At 41.6% G+C, this 20,548-nt stretch overlaps 1 protein-coding gene across 2 annotated transcripts in view; it reads left to right on the forward strand.

Moving 5' to 3' along the window:
- Nucleotides 1–20,548, forward strand: part of Apaf1 (apoptotic peptidase activating factor 1) — an 85,822-nt gene that overhangs the window by 1,515 nt on the left and 63,759 nt on the right. For both annotated transcript variants that reach the window (XM_069990728.1, XM_069990738.1), the window contains exons 2-5: nucleotides 4,355–4,530; nucleotides 4,915–5,104; nucleotides 6,080–6,277; nucleotides 11,957–12,140. In XM_069990728.1, coding sequence (XP_069846829.1) covers nucleotides 4,393–4,530; nucleotides 4,915–5,104; nucleotides 6,080–6,277; nucleotides 11,957–12,140 — 710 coding nt within the window. In that variant the 5' untranslated portion in view covers nucleotides 4,355–4,392. The remainder of the gene's footprint in view (nucleotides 1–4,354; nucleotides 4,531–4,914; nucleotides 5,105–6,079; nucleotides 6,278–11,956; nucleotides 12,141–20,548) is intronic.

The raw sequence follows: 20,548 nt of genomic DNA on the forward strand, positions 1-20,548 counted from the left end.
GACTGCCTTCAAACCACCCCTCCTCAGATCTCAACCTCCTGAGTAGCTAGGATTATAGGCATGAGCCACTGGTGCCTGGCTCTGAACTGGACTTTATACAAATATATTTGAAATAAAGGTGGTAGAAACTTAAAAGTATTTTACTTAAAAAAAAAAAAGTAGCCAGGATTGTGGTTCTATGCCAGGAAAGCCCATGAGACTCATCTCCAGTTAAGTACCCGCTGTGATTCAAAGTGGTGGAGTACCAGAGCCAAAAAGCTCAGGGACAGTGTCCATTCCCAGAGTTCAAGCTCCACGACAAAAAAAAAAAAAAAAGTATTTTATGGTAGGGCTGGGAAGGTGGCTCATTGGTAGAGCGCTTGCCTTGCATGCCTGAGGCCCTGGGTTCGATTCCTCAACACCACATAAGCAGAAAAAAGAAAAAAGCCGGAAGTGGCGCTGTGGCTCAAGTGGTAGAGTGCTAGCCTTGAGCTGAAGAGCTGAGGGACAGCGCCCAGGCCCAGAGTTCAGGCCCCATGACCAGACCCCCCTTCCCCCCCAAAAAAAGTATTTTATGGTAGACTATAGAGAATGTTATTCTTCCTTTGTCACCGCTTAATCCAAAAATGACATCAGAGGGTATTTCCTGTTGCTTTGTGAGAAATACGTTTACTAATGAAGACTTGGAGCTTACACCCAATTCCTAGAACTACTTACTACCTTTTTAATGCTCTACTTCTTTGGGCCACAGCTCCACTTTTAGTTTTCTGGTGGTTAGTTGGAGATAAGAGTCTCATGGACTTTCCTACCTGGGCTGGCTTTGAACCGTGATCTTCAGATCTCAGCCTCTTTTTTTTTTTTTGGTCGGTCGTGGGGCCTGAATTCTGGGCCTGGGCTGTCCCTCACCTCTTTGGTTCAAGGCTAGTGATCTACCACTTGATCCATATCACCACTTCTGGCTTTTTCTGCTTATGTGGTACTTATGTAGGGCCTCATGCATGCAAGGCAAGCACTCTGCCACTGAGCCACCTGCCCAGCCCCATGATCTCAGCCTCTTGATTAGTTGGATTACAGAGGTGAGCCACTAGAACCAGCTGTTACTGTTTTGTGTGCTGGTACAGAGGCTTGAATTCAGGACCTAGATGCTGTCCTTGAGCTTTTTTCAATGAAGGCTGGTGCTCTACCACTTGAACCACAGTGCCACTTCTGACTTCTTTCTAGGGCTAGCTTTGAACCGTGATCCTCAGTTCTCAGCCTTATGTGTAGCCAGGATTATAGGTGTGAGCCACCAGTGACCAGCTTTATTTTACTTTAAATGGGGAAAAACAAAGATTAAGATGTCATTAAAGAAAGGGGGAGCTAGGCAAAGGGGAAGCATACTGCTTCTCCTGCTGTTGAGCTAGTATAGGATTCAGGACAGGCTTTTATGGGGGTAGTTGGGCTTTGCTGATTGGCTGTTTCCTTTTTTGTGGGCCATATTGATTAGTTGTCTATTTTCTGGACCATAGTTTAAATTTTGCACTCAGTAACATTTTTTTTTTTTGGTCAGTTGTGGGGCCTGAACTCTGGGCCTGGGCGCTGTCCCTCAGCTCTTCAGCTCAAGGCTAGCACTCTACCACTTGAGCCACTTCTGGTTTTTCTGTTTATGTGGTGCTGAGGAATGGAACCCAAGGCCTCATGCCTCGAGGCAAGTGTTCTACCACTGAGCCACCTTCCCAGCCCTGCACTCAGTAACATCTTGAGAGCTCATTTTTCACATCTACAATCCATCTGGCCTATTTCCTGCCTTTGACTCATTTCTGTGTTTGGTTTGGCTCTTTTCACACATTTAGCTCACTCCTTGCTGGTATTTCTCTATCTGCTGTGTCTCCTTTTTTTTTTTTTTGTACCAGTCCTGGAGCTTAAACTCAGTGTGTGGGCACTGTTTCTGGGCTTTTTTGCTCAAGGCTAGCACTCCATCACTTGAGCCACAGCTCCATTTTTGTCCGCTGTGAAGCTTGAACTCAGGGTCTGGATGCTGTCCTGGAGTCTTTTTGTGCTCAAGACTAGTGTTTTACCACTCTTCTGCTTTTGAGATAAGAGTCTCTAGGAGACTTTTCTTCCCTGTGCTGGCTTTGAACCACAATCCTCACATACCAGTCTCTTGAATAGCATTATAAGCATGAGCTTATAATAGGATTATAAGCATGAGCCACCAAGTCTCGTTAAATGAAGATTTCTGTACCCCTTGTCTTGTACATAAGTTTATCTGATTTGGGGAAGGGAAGGGGAAGCACAGAAATGGTGGGTCTAAGGGTGAACCAATTCAGCAGTGAAATTCACTAGTCACTATGTTGGAAATGAACTATATAAGATTTTGGGGGAGGGAAGTCAGGAGGGGAAAAAACTGGAGAGAATAAGGGAGGAGATGACACTGTTTAAAAGGAAAGGTACTTGTTACCTGAATCATGTAACTGTAACCCTTCTGTACAGCACCTTGACATTAAAATTTAAAAATAAATAAATGCAAGGGGAAAAAAGACTTCACACTGCTCTGTGACAGAACAACAGAACCAGTTTTAATGGGGCAAATATTTCATCTCCTGTAGCTGATTTGATCTGAGTAGGATCATAAAGATGTCTCTGTTCATGTATGTGTTGTTTCAGCAGAGGATCATGTAGCAATACTTGGGAATATGGAAGGATCAAATTGAATATTGGAACTCGGCTGTGTGGAAGCCAGGTCTAGGGGCCAAGAGGCACTGAGGGTCATCCAGGAGAGAATAGGAGCCATATTATATCTATTTGTCACTTTATGGCTACTAGCACTGAGACTCCTTCCACTGGGCAGAAAAATCCCTTCCCAGGACAGAGATATTTTTCAATGACTTGCTAAGAGGAATTGGAAGTAAAAGTGGAAAGAAAGAAAGAATCTGTCTATTGGAAATAGGAGAGGATAGAGAGGTTCTTTTTTTTTTTTTTTTTTGTCGGTCATGGGGCTTGAACTCTGGGCCTGGGCGCTGTCCCTCAGCTCTTCAGCTCAAGGTGAGCACTCTACCACTTAAGCTACAGCGCCACTTCCGGTTTTCTGGTGGTTTATTGGAGATAGGCGTCTCACGGTCTTTCCTGCCCGGGCTGGCTTTGAACCGCGATCCTCAGATCTCAGCCTCCTGAGTAGCTAGGATTACAGGCGTGAGCCACCGGCGCCCGGCTGATAGAGAGGTTCTTTATTTACTGTAGGTGAAGAGACCCCATTTTCCTGATTTTATGAGTATACATGCACTTACATGTGTATTGGGGCTTTACTTCAGGGCCTGGGCACTGTCCCTGAGCATTTTTGCTTGACTAGTGCTCTCCCACTTCAGCTATAGCTCCACTTGTGAATTTTTTGTTGTTGTTGTGGACTTTGAACTCTGGGCCTGGGTGCTGTCCCTGAGCTCTTCAGCTCAAGTCTAACGCTCTGCCACTTGAGCCATAGTGCCACTTCCTGTTTTCTGGTAGCTAATTGGAGATAGGAGTCTCATGGACTTTCCTGGCCTGGCTAGCTTTGAACCACGATCCTCAGATCTCAGCCTCCTGAGTAGTTAGGATTACAGGGGTGAGCCACCTGACTGACTTCATTATTTTTTTTGTCTTTTTGTAATAAGGTGGGTTAAAAAAAATTAGTGAAACAAGAGAATAGGAAAAACAAAGGTTTATTAGAATACCTGAAAGGGCTGGTCTGGACTATACCATTCTTCTGTTTATGCTTCCTACCATAGCTAAGGTGACAGGTGCCATATAGCTTTTTCTGTTGAGATGAGGTCTTCAATTTGTGTTACATGTGCTGGTCTGAAACTATTGATATCCCTATCTGATTTTTCCATGTAGCTAGAAATGACAGCAGTGAATTACTGGTGCCCAGGTTTGACACTGCTTTGTTAAGTTACTTTGTGGATTTTTTTTTTTTTATATATGTGATTCTTTCCTGAAGGTAGATTCCTAGAAGCAGGATTTCTGGGTTAAAGAAAATAGTTAAACACTTTAAACATATCTATACGGCCTTCTAGAAGAGTGACATCCATTTTGTACTCTCTCTTTAAAATAATATTTAAGAATGACTGTTTCCTCACACCTTCCTTTTTTCCCTGGGTTTTATTTATTTGTTATTGTAAAGGTGATGTGCAGAGGGATTATACTTATGTAAATTAGATAATGAGTACATTTCTTTTTGAACAGTGTCACTTTTTCCCTCATTTTCTCCCAGCTTTTTTTCCCTCCCAATCCCCCTCCCCCACATGTTTACATCTTTGAATGTTTCTTCTCTATTTTAGCAGACAAAACCAAAACAAAACAAAAAAACCCTTGTTTTTCTTGGCAGTTTATCCTGACAAATACCTTGGTATTTTCCCTGTAGCTCATGATTGACAGCTCAGAGAGAGAATTGGATGGAGGATGGATGCAAAAGCTCGAAATTGTTTGCTTCAACATAAAGAAGCTCTGGAGAAGGATATCAAGACATCCTACATCATGGATCACATGATTAGTGATGGAGTTTTAGCAATATCAGAGGAGGAGGAAGTGAAAAATCAGGTAAAACTCTAATAAAACAATCTGCTTTCTTAAATGCTTTTAGAATTTCAGAATTTGGATGGTCTCTACTAATTAATGTTGCAAGCTAGGTGCTAGTGGTTCACACCTGTAATCTTAGCTACTCAGGAAGTTGAGATCTGAGGATAGCAGTTCAAAGCCAGCCTGGGCAGGAAAGTCTTGAGACTCTTATTTCTAATTAGCCCCCAGAAAACCAAAAGTGGTGCTGTAGCTCAAGTGGTGAGTGGTAGGAGCACTTGCCTTGAGCTGAGGAGCCCAGGCCCAAAGTTCAAGCCCCATGACTGACCAACCAACAAAAAAAAAAGAAAAAAAATGTTGCAAACATATTTGCTACTGTATACTAAACTACTTTATTATTTTTTTTAGCCTACCAAACTTCAACGAGCAGCTGTTCTCATTAAAATGATACTTAAAAAGGATAATTACGCCTACATATCATTTTACAATGCTCTTCTACATGAAGGATATAAAGACCTCGCTGCCCTTCTCCATAGTGGCATTCCTGTTATTTCGTCTTCCAGTGTCAAAGACTCAAATGGTGGAATAACTTCATATGGTTTGTATCCTTGAGACTTCTGTCCCATTGCTATTATGGTGGTTGTTGCATCATTGCAGCTGTGTCTGATTGTAGTAGGTTTAATATTCTGAAGTAAATGTAAATGTAATCGGTTCACTGAAAAATTATAGTGATAATTTCAATTTAAATATTTAGTAAACACATTTTCTTCTGACTTAGTGGGTTATTTATTGCTAAGATAACAGCATGTACTCTCTAGCTTTCAGACATAATATTGTCTGTAAAAACTTTATTCATTTCCTGGTCTGGTTCCATGTGTTTATGCAGCTTATAGTATAGAATAAGAATCTTTAGAAATCTGTATTCTTTTTTTTTGCCAGTCTTGGGGCTTGAACTCAGGGCCTGGACTCTGTCCCTGAGCCTTTCTGTGGTCAAGGCTAGTGCTCTACCACTTGAGCCACAGTGCCACTTCCAGCTTTTTCTGAGTAGTCTATTGAAGATAAGAGTCTCATGGACTTTCCTGCCTGGGCTGGCTTCCAACCATGATCCTCAGGTCTCAGTCTCCTGAGTAGCTAGGATTACAGGCATGAGCCACTGGCACCTTTGTTGAATTCTTTTTTTTTTTTTGGTCCGGTCGTGGGGCCTGAACTCTGGGCCTGGGCGCTGTCCCTCAGCTCTTCAGCTCAAGGCTAGCGCTCTACCACTTGAGCCACAGCCCCACTTCCGGCTTTTTTTTTCTTTTTGCTTATGTGGTGCTGAGGAATCGAACCCAGGGCTTCACGCATGCAAGGCAAGCGCTCTACCACTGAGCCACCTTCCTAGCCCGTTTGTTGAATTCTTTAAATATGTGTTTGCTTTTGTTTACTGTGTTTTGAGAAATCAGAAGGTTGAAGTTAATACCGTATCCACATTTTCTTACTTTTCCTGGAAATTTTAAGCCTAAAGCCTCAACCTTTCCCTTTGAGATTTTAGAGACATCACTTAGTAGTCACTTCATGCTTGTTTTGATTTCAGTAAGAACAGTGCTATGTGAAGGTGGAGTACCGCAGAGGCCAGTTGTCTTTGTTACTAGGAAGAAGCTGGTGAATGCAATTCAGCAGAAGCTCTCCAAATTGAATGGTGAATCAGGATGGGTCACAATATATGGAATGGCAGGCTGTGGAAAGTCTGTATTAGCTGCAGAAGCTGTTCGAGATCATTCCCTCTTAGAAGGTAAGTTTTGACCACAGTGTGTTGCTGGCTAAGGAGATAATTCTTTAAGAATTGTCTTGACTTCCTGTTGTTGTTAATAATAAATTGCCACAAATTTAGCATTTGGTATAAAACATATTTGACTGCTGGTGGCTTATGCCTGTAATCCTAGTTACTCAGGAAGCTGAGATCTGAGGATCGTGGTTCACAGCCAGCTTAGGCAGGAAAGTTCGTGAGACTTATCTCCAATTAACTGCCGAAAAGGTGGAAGTGGGGTTATGGCTCAAAGTGGTAAATTACTGGTCTTGAGTACAAAAGTTCAAGTACAGTGTTAACCCTGGGTTCAGACCCCAGGACTGGCCCAAAGAAACAATAAACAAACAAACAAAAACACCCAAAATATTTATTACCTTGCAATTCTGGAGAATTTTTACTTGGTCTAAATGTTGAAGCCTGGTGCCTGTGGTTCAGGAAAAGTCCTTAAGAGTCTTATCTCCAGTCAGCCAAAAAAGTCAGAAATGCAGCCATGGTTCAAGTGGTAGAGGTCTAGCCTTGAGCAAAATGAAGTTCAGAGACAGTGCTTAGGCCCTGAATTTAAGCCCTGGAAAACCTACCTTTCCACACAAAAAGAAACCCAGCTGTTATCAATGTAGTTTCTTCTGGAAGCTCTATGGAGATTTTTTCTTTGTAGCCCCTGGTTACCTCAAACTCAATCCTCCTTATCTGTGATTGCCTTCCTATCGCCTGAATTACAGATTGAACTCAGGGACTTGTGGCAAAAATAAGAGTTCTATCACTTAATCCATGCCCTCAGCCTGGAAGAGCCGTCCCGTTCTGTGTGGGCTCTTCCCTGCCCCCCCTTGCCGCTTTCCTAGATGAGTCTACATTCCCTTGACATATCATCACCTCAGTGGTGATGCTTAGCATCTTTAATTCCACTACCCCTTCTCTCCTCTCTCTGTCTACCTCTTGTCTCCTTTTTCTGTCTCTGTCTATGTTTCTCTCGTACACACACCTTTGCTTCTGTGTCACATTTCCTTTATTATACTTTTTTTTTTTTAAAGGGGAAAGAGAATTCTGGGGATCAGCCTAGGATATCTTACATGTTAGACATGTACTCTACCATTGAGCTGAATCCTTTTTGAGGTCAGAAATTATTGCTTTAAGGGTCCTTATGATTACATTAAACTTACTTTGTAATCCAGCATAATCTCATTTAAAAACCCTGAATCAAATACATACATACAAAGTCCCTTTAACCATATGAAGTAACTTTATCAGTGTGGTGGATTACGTTGTGAACATCTTTTGGGGCCATTATTCTCCTTATCATAGGCATAGCAAATTTGGAATTTATTTTCTGCCTCACTTGTTATAGTGAGACTTGGTCAGCCAGGCCAATAAGTTCACAAATATATCAGATGGCTGGAGTGAAGCTAATTCTCTTGCATCTTAAAAACTGAAGGGGTTATAGGATTGAAAAAAGTTACCCACTTTATATCCTTGCCTTTTAGGCAGGAATAGACTTAACCCATCTTGTTAGCTGAGTGTTTGTTTTAGCATACAGTGCAATAAAGAGGTACTTGGAAATTCAATTCCATTAATGACTTTCTCACTGGGTGATTCTCCTGTGTAGCAACTTGTATTAATTTAAATTATTTCTTTTCTTTCCCTTTCCCCGTGCCCTTTTTTTTTCTTCCTTTTTGTGCTAGTATTGGTGACTGACCTTAGGGTCCAGGCACTGTACCTTTTATTCTCAAGACCAGCACTCTACCCACTTGAGCCACAGTTCCACTTTGGGCTTTTTGGTGGTAATTGGAGATAAAAGTCTCATGGACTTTACTGACCAGGATTGACTTCAAACATGATCATCAGATCTCAGCTTCCTGAATAATGCACACCTATAATCCTAGAAGAGGCTAAGATCTGAGAATCGTTGCTTAAAATCAGATCTTTTGTTATCTTAGGGTGGTGGTTGATATAAATAAGAAAATATTAAGTTTCTAGCTACTTCTGCTTATATTTTTTGTTTTTTTTTTGAGATAGGATCACATGTATTGTGGGCTGCCTTCAAATTCTATATATAGCTCAGGTTGGCCTTGAGCTTGCAATATTACTTCAGTACCCAAGTGCTAGGATTACTTTTTAAGTGACTCAGTTTTCTTTCGGAAGTAATAGTTTTTTTTTACAGTATGGAAATTGTTGCCATACCTTGAAACTATTTACATTGTTTTTTCATATGCTGAATTTTAAAACTTGGATGCTTTCACTATCAGCTGCCTATTTGCTTCTGTTTATCTCAAAGATTTTTTGAGATGCAATTAGTCTTTTAGTTGTTACCAAGAAAAACCTCATATGAAAGCAGGACGAGGTTTGCTTTTTCTAAATAAATGCGATTTTCCTCTAAATAAACTTCTCTGAATAAATTATAAGCAAAGCCTCATTCAAAGCTAAATTGCTCCCTCTTGTGCCCATTGTCAAGATGTTTATTCTCTCTGAAATTGTAAATAGTACTTCAGTATTTAACTAAATGTTTTATTGTGGTGGTAGGGATTTTTAGATCAGTTGGTCCCTTGGTCTGTTTGTCTACCTTTTGAAAGCTAGTAATTTTTTTTCTTGTAATACTCTAGTGTTTTGGATTGATTTATTTATTTTAGCTTTTAGCTTTGAAGTTAGGGAAAACCTTTAACCTAGGTAATTGGTGCTTAAATTAAAATGTGAGCAATCATGGTGCGCATGTTTACAATCTAAGCACCCAGAACTGAGGCTGGCAGGATTGTTTGAAATAAGCCTTAATATAGTAATGAGACCCTATGTTTAAAAAAAAGTAAGAAATTGGAGACATGACACAAGTGGTAGAATGCCAGCTGTAAATGGAAACAGCTGAATAAGAGAATGAGATACTGAGTTCAACCTTAGTGCTGGCACCAAAAAAAAAAAAAAAAAAAGGAAAAAATTCTTTGTACTTGTCAGTATCCCCTTTCTCTTAAATTTTAAGATTCACCCCAAAGATAATCTTGGATGGAAAACTGGATTATCTTTTCAAGCTGTTTCTTTGCATTTGTATGTGTATACACAGAACACAGCTTTAACATTAAGTGACACTATTAGAACTTGCCTTTTCATAACTGTTGATATGTACTAAAGGAGGTCTGAGGGAACTTGCAACTTCTGCGTACTATCTTCTGAAATAGTAGCCCTAATGATCAAGCCAGACTTGACAGCCCTGTCTTGACTTATTGTAGAGTTCTCTTCTAGTATACACTAGAAGTGTTTAAACCAATGTGGAATTGTCAGGTGTAGTATATGAAGAATTTATTTTTTTTGGCACCTGATATATATGTAAATGAAAAATACATATTGTAAGATATATTGTGATCTGGGAGAGAGTGAAGTAAGGAGTGACATTGTCCAAAAAGAAATGTATTCTTACATTTCTTTCTTTTTTTTGGGGGGGGGGGTCCAGTAGTGGGGCCTGAACTCTGGGCCTGGGTGCTGTCCCTCAGATCTTAAGCTCAAAGCTAGTGCTCTACCACTTGAGCCACAGTGCCACTTCCAGGTTTTTTTCTTTTTGCATTATGTGGTGCTGAGGAATCGAACCCAGGGCCTCAGGCATACAAGGCAAGCGCTCTACCACTGAGCCACCGTCCCAGCCCCAAGAAATGCATTCTTTTACATGTAACTGTAACCCTTTTGTATATCACCTTTATAATAACAATAAAAAATTAAAAGAAAGATGTATGTGGTTTGATTAATAATGCTGAGAGTAACAATGATAATGGCTATTTTTATAAGTGTATACAAGTTCAAAGCTTAATATAGGATACAGACACATAGCACTAATAATTCTGTTATAACCTTTTACAATTAGCAATTTCACATGCTTTATATTATTTTCTCAGAGCAACTCTGAAAAAAATGGAATAGACAGTCTTTATTTCAATATAACAAATGCGACTGAGGTTATATTGCTAAAAATTGCATAGCTGGTAAGTTGTAGATCTAACTTGAATTTAACTAAGAATAAGAACCATAATGAGTAAGTTATATATTCCTGGACATCAGTTATTCTCATTTGGGATGATTTTGTCCCCAGGAGCATTTGGCAATGTTTAGAGATATTTTTGATTGTCAATACTCCTTAGGAGGGAACTCTACTGACACCCCGGAGGATAGAGGCCAGGGAGGCCTCTGTGTAATGCATGAGACAATCCCTCAGAACAAAGAACTATTCTGCCTCAAAATGTTAAGAGTGCTGAGGTTGAAAGATGGTGCTGTGCAGTGATCATTAATGACAAAGAACAGATTGAGAAATTTTGCTTTTGGAAGATTTTTCTGCTATGCTTCAGTTTTTTGTTTTTTGTTTTTTTTTTGTGTCCGGTCGTGGAGCCTGAACTCTGGGCCTGGGCGCTGTCCCTCAGCTCTTCAGCTCAAGGCTAGCACTCTACCACTTGAGCCACAGCACCACTGCACCACTTCTGGCTTTTTTTCTTTTTGCTTATGTGGTGCTGGGGAATTGAACCCAGGGCCTCAAGCATGCAAGGCAAGCGCTCTACCACTGAGCCACCTTCCCAGCCCCCTGTGCTTCAGTTTTAATCCAGATTTCAGATCTTCAGTTTCCCTTAGATTTAGCATTTATAACCCAATAATAATTTATCATAATTATGACTTGAATCATTATGACTTGAATCAAAATAAGGTGAAGACATAATAAAAGTTAAGATTGGAGTGATTCTGATGTTTGCATTTATGTATGTGAATATGTTTATTTATTTGCTTACTTATTTATTGTGTCTGTGTTGGTGTTTGGGCCCTAGGTTCAGTCAGCTTGCTTGTTTGCTCATGGCTGTTACTCTACCCCTTGATCCAATACTTATCAGTCCAGAACTTGGCTGGTTGATTGGAGATATTCTCCAGTTTTCTGCCTAGACTAGATTGAAACAGCAGTCCTCCAGGTCTCAGCCTCCTAAGTAGTAAGGATTACAGAAATGAGCCATTGGTACCTGGTTTTAATTTTTTTTTTTTAACTGAATAAGTAGCTGGGCACTGGTGACTCAAACCTGTAATCCCAGCTATTCAAGAGGCTGAGATGTGAGATCTGAGATCTGGCGGTTCAAAGCCAGCTCGGGCAGAAAAGTACCCATGAGACTCTTACCTCCAATAAACTGCACAAAAAAGCCAGAAGTGGCTTTGTGGCTGAAGTTGTAGAGCACTAGCCATGAGCACAAAGACACCCAGGGACAGCATCCAGGCCCTGAGTTCCAGCCCTAGGATGGGCAAAACAAAAAACCCACAAAAAAGGCCTGAGTAAGTATAATTTAGGAAGACTTAAAATATTTGACTCCTGATACATATATCAATAAAAAATACTATTTCAAGATTTTTTTTTTGGTAGTGGGCTTGAACTCAGGGCCTGGATGCTTTTCTTGAGCTCTTGTTCAAGGTTAGCGTTCTACCACTTAAGCTACATACAGCTCCACTTCTGGTTTTTTAGTGATTAATTGGAGGTAAGAGTCTCAGAGACTTTCCTGCCTGGGCTGACTTCAAACTGTGATCCTCAGATCTCAGCCTCCAGAATAGAGAGGATTATAGGCATGAGCCACCAGTGCCCAGCTTATTTCAAGATGTTTTAAGAGCAAAACAATGCAAAAGAGACCTCATGTTCAAAGGCCTTAAATTTATGATTCTTTTCCTCATTAGGTTGTTTCCCAGGAGGTGTACATTGGGTTTCAATTGGAAAACAAGACAAATCTGGGCTTCTGATGAAACTGCAGAATCTTTGCACACGGTTGGATCAGGATGGGACTTTTTCCCAGAGGCTCCCACTTAATATTGAAGAGGCTAAAGATCGTCTTCGCATTCTAATGTTGCACAAACATCCAAGGTACAGATGGTCAAATGAAGTTGGTATGTGAGGTCTTTACTGACATCTCAAGATGTTACTCCCTTTCCCGCTGTTTTGTAGAGGGACCAATAAAGAACCATTGCTTTTCTGCTAGTCTTTATTTTGTATTAAAAAAAAAAAAGTAGTTACTAAGTTTGGAATTGCCATTTCTCTTTTTAAAAAATTCAATTCTTATTATAAAGGTGATGTACAGAGGGACCATAGTTACCTAAGTCAGATAGAGTATATTTCTTTTTGGACACCCCTTCCCTTACTCTCTCCCAGTTTTTTCCTCCTATCCCCACCCACGAGTAAGTACTGCGGCTGCATTTTTGTTCACCCTTTATCACCACGTCTTTTTTTTTGTTTGTTTTTTGTCAGTTGTGGGGCTTGAATTCAGGGCCTGGGTGCTGTTCCTGAGCTCTTCAGCTCAAGGCTAGCACTCTACCACTTGAGCCACACAGTGCCATTTCTGGTTTTCTGGTGGCTAAGTGGAGATAAGAGTCTCATGAACTTTCCTGCCTGGGTTGGCTTTGAACCATGATCCTCAGATCTTAGCCCCCTGAGTAGCTAGGATTACAGTTGTGAGCTGTCAGCGCCCAGCCTTTTATCTCCATTTCTGTACCCCCTCCCTCCTTTCCTTCCCTAAGTCAGATAAATGAACAAACAAGGTGGAAATGAAAACAAAAACAAAAACAGCAACAAAGGAAAAAAGCCTCTTGTTTCCATTTCTGGGGCTACTTCTTTTTCTTTTTCTTTTTTGGATCCGGTCGTGGGGCCTGAACTCTGGGCCTGGGCTCTGACCCTCAGCTCTTCAGCTCAAGGCTAGCACTCTACCACTTGAGCCACAGCGCCACTTCCAGCTTTTTTCTTATGTGGTGCTGAGGAATCGAACCCAGGGTCTGGAGCATGCAAGGCAAGCGCTCTACCACTGAGCCACCTTCCCAGCCCTGCTACTTCTTTTTCTTGAGAAATATAACTTACTACTTTTTTTTTTTTTTTTTTTTTTTTTTGTGAGTCCTGAGGCAAGAACTCAGGGCCTGGGCACTATACCTGAGCTTTTTTGCTTAAGGCTAGTATTTTACCATTTGCCACAGCTCCATTTTTGGTGATTATTTGGAGATAAGAGTCTCATGGACTTTCCTGCCAGGCTGGCTTCAAACCAGGATCCTCACATCACAGTCTGCTGAGTAGCAAGGCTTATAGGCGTGATCCATTGGTGCCTAGCAATATAAGTCATTTCTGAATAATTGATGAGTGGCCTTTACTAGAAAATACAAACCTTTTACTTGAATCCATTGTTTTTAATGAGTTAACATAGAACAAAAGAGGAAACAAATGTAAACAACTGGTAAAAGACTGAATGAGGAAGGATTTTTTTTAAATTGTGAAAATACTGTACAGAGGGGTTACAATTACATGGGCAAGATAATGAGTTACATTTCTTATCAAGTATTGTAGCCTCCTCCTTTGTTTCCCCTTCCTATCCCTTCCCATCCTCCCTCCGCTCCCCCACCCAGTGTTTCTCCTTCCCCCCACCAAAGTTGTAAAGTTAGTTTATGACATAACAACTTGTACATCTCATTGTTGCAATGGGTCCACCTGTATCCCTATTTAAAGGATTTGTTTTTTCCCTTCCCGTCCACAAATTATACCAATATCAAATACAGTGAAAGCAGGAGTTATACTGTGGGGGAGGGACATACAAAGCAACAAAGAAATAATCTTATAAATGTGTTAGAAACAATCGCATGAAAGAAGAAAACATTTGAATATGTATCTTAGGGTTCATTTCCCTAACATCAACTTATCTGACCTTTTCTGCTTGACTCAGACATATACTAGTTATTGCAAATAAGGGAAACCATGGGACCTATGTTTCTTTGGGCCTGGCTTACTTCACTTAATATAATTTTTTCCAAGTCTTTCCATTTCCTAACAAATGGGGCAATGTCATTCTTTCTGATGGAGGCATAGAATTCCATTGTATATGTCTGTCTGTCTGTCTGTCTGTCTGTCTGTCTGTCTGTCTGTCTCTATCTATCTATCTATCTATCTATCTATATCTATCTATCTATCTATCACATTTTCTTGATCCATTCATCTACTGAGGGGCATCTGGGTTGGTTCCATATCTTAGCTATGGTAAATAATGCTGCAATAAACATAGTCGTGCTGGTAGCTTAGTGTGGCCTTGTTTGTGATCATTTGAGTAAATACCCAAAAGTGGGATTGCTGGGTCATAGGGGAGCTGTATGTGGAGTCTTTTGAGGAACCTCCATACTATTTTCCAAAGTGGTTGAACAAGTTTACACTTCCACCAACAATGCAGTAAGGTTCCCTTCTGTCCACATCCCCTCCAGCATCTGTTGTTACTAGAGTTCTTGATTCTAGCTATCCTAACTGGGGTGAGGTGGTCTCTCAATGTTGTTTTGAGTTGCATTTCTTTTATGGCTAGAGAGGTTGAACATTTCTTCATGTGTCTATTGGCCATCCTTGAGGAAGGATTTTTGTTTCTTATGGTCCTGGGGCTCAAACCTATAACTTTATATGTGTTAAAAAGTGTTCTACCACTGAGAACATTGTTAGAAGGTTTTTTTTTTTTTTTTTTTTTTTTTTTGTCGGTTGTGGGCTTGAACTCTGGGCCTGGGCGCTGTCCCTTAGCTCTTCAGCTCAAGGCGAGCGCTCTACCACTTGAGCTACAGCGCCACTTCCGGTTTTCTGGTGGTTTATTGGAGATAGGAGTCTCACGGTCTCTCCTGCCCGGGCTGGCTTTGAACCGTGATCCTCAGATCTCAGCCTCCTGAGTAGCTAGGATTACAGGCGTGAGCCACCAGCGCCCGGCTTATTTTTTATTATAGTAGGAATTGAATGTCAGACCTAGCACCTCAGGCCTAGCACATGATGATCAAGTACTCTTTAACAATGAGCTACATCTTCAGTCCCATAATGTATTACGTACTTAAAATTGCTAAGACAGTAGTTGTTTTTTTTTTTTTTTTTCCCAACACTGGAGAATAAACTGAGCTCCTCAGACATGCTAAGCAAGCATTCTGCCACTTGAGCCAGGCCCCCGGCCCTTTTTGCTTTAGGTCCCTTGAGTTCAGGGACTGGGGTGCTGTCCCTTAGCTCTTTCGCTTGCATCTAGCACTCTATCACTTTGAGCCACAGCTCCACTTCTGATTATCTGGTGGTTTTTGGACATGAGTCTCAGGTCCTTTCCATCCTGGCTTTTGAACCATGATCCTCAGATTTTAGGCTCCTGAGTAACTAGGATCACAGGTATGAGCCACCAGTACCCAGACTGGCTTAATTCTTTTTTTTTTTTTTTTGGTTGGTCGTGGGGCCTGAACTTAGCCTGGGCACTGTCCTTCAGCTTTTCAGCTCAAGGTAAGCGCTCTACCACTTGAGCCACAGTGCCACTTCTGGCTTTTTCTGCTTATGTGGTGCTGAGGAATTGAACCCAGAGCCTCCTGTATTAAAGGCAAGCACTCTACCACTGAGCCACCGTCCCAGCCCCTGGCTTAATTCTTGAATGACAGCCTTCCTAACGTTTTGTCTTGGCTGGCCTGAAATTGCAGTCTTCCTTATCTCTACCTCCCATGTAACTAGGATTATAGATATAAGCTACCATACCTGGAAGGAAGGATTGTTAATAATACCCATTGTTGGAATGCCTTAGTTTTTATAGTTGTATATATATACATATATATACACATATATATTGTTGTATATATGTATACACACACATACACACACACACACACACACACACACATATAGTTGTGTAGATTTGTTCCTTCAATAAGGAATTCAATAAATACTCTATAATTATTATGCCAGGGACTGTTATCAACTAAGTTACAGTTTTCATTCAGCCAAAAGGGAGACATCACTTTAGTTGTTGCTTGTGTTACGGATATAATTTGACCCACAACTCTGAGAAGCAGCAAAGCAGCCTGAGTGGCTAACCCTGTTATTAAGGCCCTGTGAAGAAGCTGGACCGCCTTCCCTGAGCAGGTTGAGCTCTTGAGACCATGAGGAAGGCCACCCCTATCTCCCACAAATGTGGATAGGAACCTCATCTAGACCCTCTAGTGTGGCATGGCTCCATCAGACACTAGAAGATGCTCTGCCCTGCTGCCAATCATTCTGAGTCTTGCTAATCTGGGCATGCTATAACGTTTCTCTCCCCACAGTAAGTTCCCCTTTTCTGCTGCTGTGTCAACTGTGCTTTACCTGCACAGGTCTGTCAGAACTTCCCCCTACCTTTATGACCCATGGGTATGTGATGATTAACCCACACTCAAAACGGGCCCTATCATGCCCAGAGATTCCAGCCCCACCTAAGAGATCTGAATCCCAAATGATAGAATGATCCCACAAACCCCTGTAGTTTTTAGGTCACTGAGATATCCACAGGAACTACATGCATCCTCCTCTTTGGCTAGATGAAGGTCTGGCCTTCTCTTACTTCAGCAGGACCTTCCTTCATAGTTGTGGCCTTTCACACTATGGTGTTTTTTTATATTTTCAAAGTTTTATTTTTTTGTCAGTCATGGGGCTTGAACTCATCAGGGCTTGGGTGCTATCCCTGAATTTTTTTGCTTAGGGCTAGCACTCTACCACTTTGAGCCACAGTGCCTCTTCTGGTTTTCTGGTGGTTATGGAGATAAGAATCTCACTCAGGTCCTTTCCTTCCTGGGCTGGCTTCGAACTGTGATCCTCAGATCTCAGTCTCCTGAGTAGCTAGGATTACAGGCATGAGCCACCAGTGAGTGGTTACTGTGGTCTGTCCCTCCCTCCCTCCCTTTCTCCCTTCTTCCCTTCCTCCCTTCCTCCCTTTTTCCCTTTCTATCGGTTGTGGGGCTGAACTCTGGGCCTGGGTGCTGTCCCTCAGCTCTTCAGCTCAAGGCTAGTGCTTTACCACTTGAGCCACAGCACCACTTCTGATTTTTTCTGCTTATGTGGTGTTGAGGAATCGAACCCAGGGCCTCATGCATGCAAGGCAAGCACTCTACCACTGAGCCACCTTCCCAGCCTGACTGTGGTGTTTCTTAATTACAGTTTTATACAAAGTGTCATAGTCAACAACCGTTACAAAAGAAAAGCCCCCTCTTTTACTGTCTCAGGTTTTCATAATTTCACCCTTACTGTTAACATAATCTCATAGGTGGTATTCCCTAATGTGTTCCTTTTTTTCCACTAATAAACATTCTTTTTATAGTTAAGTGGGCATTGATAGTTCCTTTCGGTTTTACAACTCTTCCATCCCTTTTGTGTGTTCTTGCACTATAGCTGCATTCACCTCCTCTAGAAAGGGATGAATAACAAATGAAAGCCCCTGGAGTGCTTGATGTTGGCTCTCATGTCACCACAGAGTCGTCCATCAGTGTCTCCTTTGCCTAAAGTGTCATCTCAGACCCTCATCCATTGTTTCAAAGCTCAGCCTTCTGTGGAAGAGTTTCTGCAGGTTTGTTAGGGGACTCTGACTTGAGACATGACAGCAGGGGGAAAAGAAACTTTAATAGGGCTGGGAAGGTGGCTCAGTGGTAGAGCGTTTGCCTTGCATGCCTGAGGCCCTGGGTTCGATTCCTCAGCACCACATAAGCAAAAAGAAAAAAGCCGGAAGTGGCGCTGTGGCTCAAGTGGTAGAGCGCTAGCCTTGTGCTGAAGAGCTGAGGGACAGCTCCCAGGCCCAGAGTTCAGGCCCCACGACCGGACCCCCCCCCAAAAAAAAAAAGAAACTTTAATAGTGTTTCCTTGACTGTGTCCATGGGTGAAATGAAGTTAGCTTGTGAATGTATCCCTTGAATGTGTTAATTAATTTGGTCTGAAATAATTTATTGATGATTTTTCTGTTCGTGTTCATCTAAGATATTGGTCTGCTTCTCTTTCTTTTCATTACATCTTTATTCAGTTTTGGTACCAGGGTTACACTAGCTTCATAGAACGAGTTTGGAAGAATTCTGGTCCTGTTTTATGCAATACTTGCAGGAACATTGGCATTAGCTCTTCTTTAAAGGTCTGATAGAATTCTGCAGTGAATTGATCTGGTCCTGAGGTTTTCTTTGTTGGGAGACTCTATTATTGTGTCAGTCTTATTGCTCATTATACATCTGTTTAGTTCCTCTAATAATGCCGTCTGTCATGTCTGGAAGTAAGTAGTGGTTTGAAGCTGGAGTCTTATATTTTCTCTCTGCTCTCAATGTACAGTTTGGTGCTGTATGTGAGCTGAGGCAATGGCTAGACAAGGCTGTGTTGTCAGTGTCAGGACTGTATTCACTTTAGAAATTTCCCATTTTGGTATATACCAGGAATACCTGTTGGCCCCAGTGAGCTTTGTCCCACTTATTCCAAAGGCCTCACAGTTTATGTGCCAAGGTATAGCAAATGTCTAAACCGGTGGGGAAGCAAATGGAACACTGAGTCTGCACTGTAAGGGGAAGACCAAAGGAGCAGGAGCTATGCTTCTGGTCTCAGAGTTTTCAGACTCTTCTGGTGGTAAACACCTGGCAGGAGGGAAGAGGCTGCAGAAACCCAGAGTTACATTACCATAGTGGGCAGGGAGGAACTCCGAAGTCTGAGCAATCCATGGGCATGGATTTGGACCATCAGTCTCCACAGTAACTATCATGTGTAATAGATAGGGCTTTTGTGTTGCCACAGAGGGCAGGGCCACTGATCACCGTACTCTGCACAGTACTTCTACTGCTTAAACTTCTCACAAGTCCGTATCTGACCCTCCCTTTCTCCATTATTGCCTCTTTGTTTCATCTCCCACCCAGACATAGTGACAGCTTATCTTCAGGCTTTCTGACTTTTGATTGTTTCTTGTTTTCAAGTCCCTCAAGTAACTTGGTCTCAAAATATAGGCCATTCTGTAGATAGTGTCTACCTATAGCATTTGGAGAGATGAAAAGTGATGTAATTCATTTCTTTTCCAAATACTAGCTGCTTGTGCAGAAGGAGTCACTGTCACACTAAATCCCTGCACTGGATTTAAGATTTGTTAGCTATTCCTATGGCTACATCTGCTAGTTTGTTGTCACCAGGTCTGCCTGGATGGATGGCTGCATGGCTGGATGTGCCTGGTTGCAGTCACGTGTAATCCACAACCTGTCACTATTAGAACTGGAGACTATTTCCTACTCTATTTTGTGTTGCCTATGTGTGTTTGTGTGCTTACAAGTTTCTCTATGCTTTTTACTGTTCTGTTACCTCTTCTTTGATTTCTGATACTTTTTATCTCCCCAGAGTATCTGTTCTTTGCTATCGCAACTGTTGTCATTTCAGTCTCATGGAGAAAACTTCTAGTCTTCCATCTTTAACCTTTAGCACTTCTTCATTATTTTTTTTATAAGTAGCTGTACAAAGGGGTTTCAGATTTACAAGTCAGGTTATGAGTATAATGCATCTTATAATGCATCCCCTTCCATCATTCTCCCCGATCTTTACTCATCCTATCCCTGCCCTCACATTACATAGCTCAATTTCTACATAACATACATTGATTTGTTTGTTTGTTTGTTTGTTTTTTTGGTTGGTTGTGGGGCCTGAACTCTGGGCCTGGGTGCTGTCCCTCAGCTTTTCAGCTCAAGGTAAGCACTCTACTTGAGCCACAGTGCCACTTCCAGGTTTTTCTGCTTATGTGGTGCTGAGGAATCGAACCCAGTGCTTCATGCATGCAAGGCAAGCACTCTACCACTGAGCCACCTTCCCAGCCCACCTACATAACGTACATTGAATATAGCGCTGAGTTTGCTCACTCTTTTGCACTCTGTTTGTCATGTGTGTGCTCCCTCTGTCCCAACAGAACACGTTTCAGCTTCCTGGTATTCATTTTGTCAAAGGATTCCTTAATTGCTCAGAGGAGTTACATCATTGGACTCCTATCTTAAGTATACCATTCTTTATTCAATTTGTATATGTAAGCATATATAATCATGTGTCTTTGTATTTTAGAGCTAACTTCCACATATGGGGTATGTCAAATAAATTTTATTAATGATTTGCTATATAATAAATTCTACCTCCAACTTTTTATTAGCACCAATTAGCTGTACAAGAGAGTTTCAGTTTGATTTGTGCACATATGCATAAAATGTACCTTGATCAGATTCTGTCAATCTCTCCAATTTTCCCTTCTCAAACTAATCTCAACAAGCTTCACTGGGAAGTTGGCTCAGTGCTTGCTTTGCATGCATGAGGCCCTGGGTTCAATTCCTCAGCACCACATAAGCAGAAAAAAAGCAAAGTGGCACTGTGGCTCAAGTGGTAGGGCACTAGTCTTTAGCTGAAGAGCTGAGGGACAGCGCCCAGGCCCAGAGTTCAAGTCCCATGGCCGACAAAAACAACAACAACAACAACAACAACAACAAAACAAGCTTTAGGGAAGGGGAAACAAA

Source organism: Dipodomys merriami, unplaced genomic scaffold, assembly GCF_024711535.1.
Source record: "Dipodomys merriami isolate MVZ:Mamm:240054 unplaced genomic scaffold, mDipMer1.0.p SCAF_10, whole genome shotgun sequence".
Classification (NCBI taxonomy): Eukaryota; Metazoa; Chordata; class Mammalia; order Rodentia; family Heteromyidae; genus Dipodomys; species Dipodomys merriami.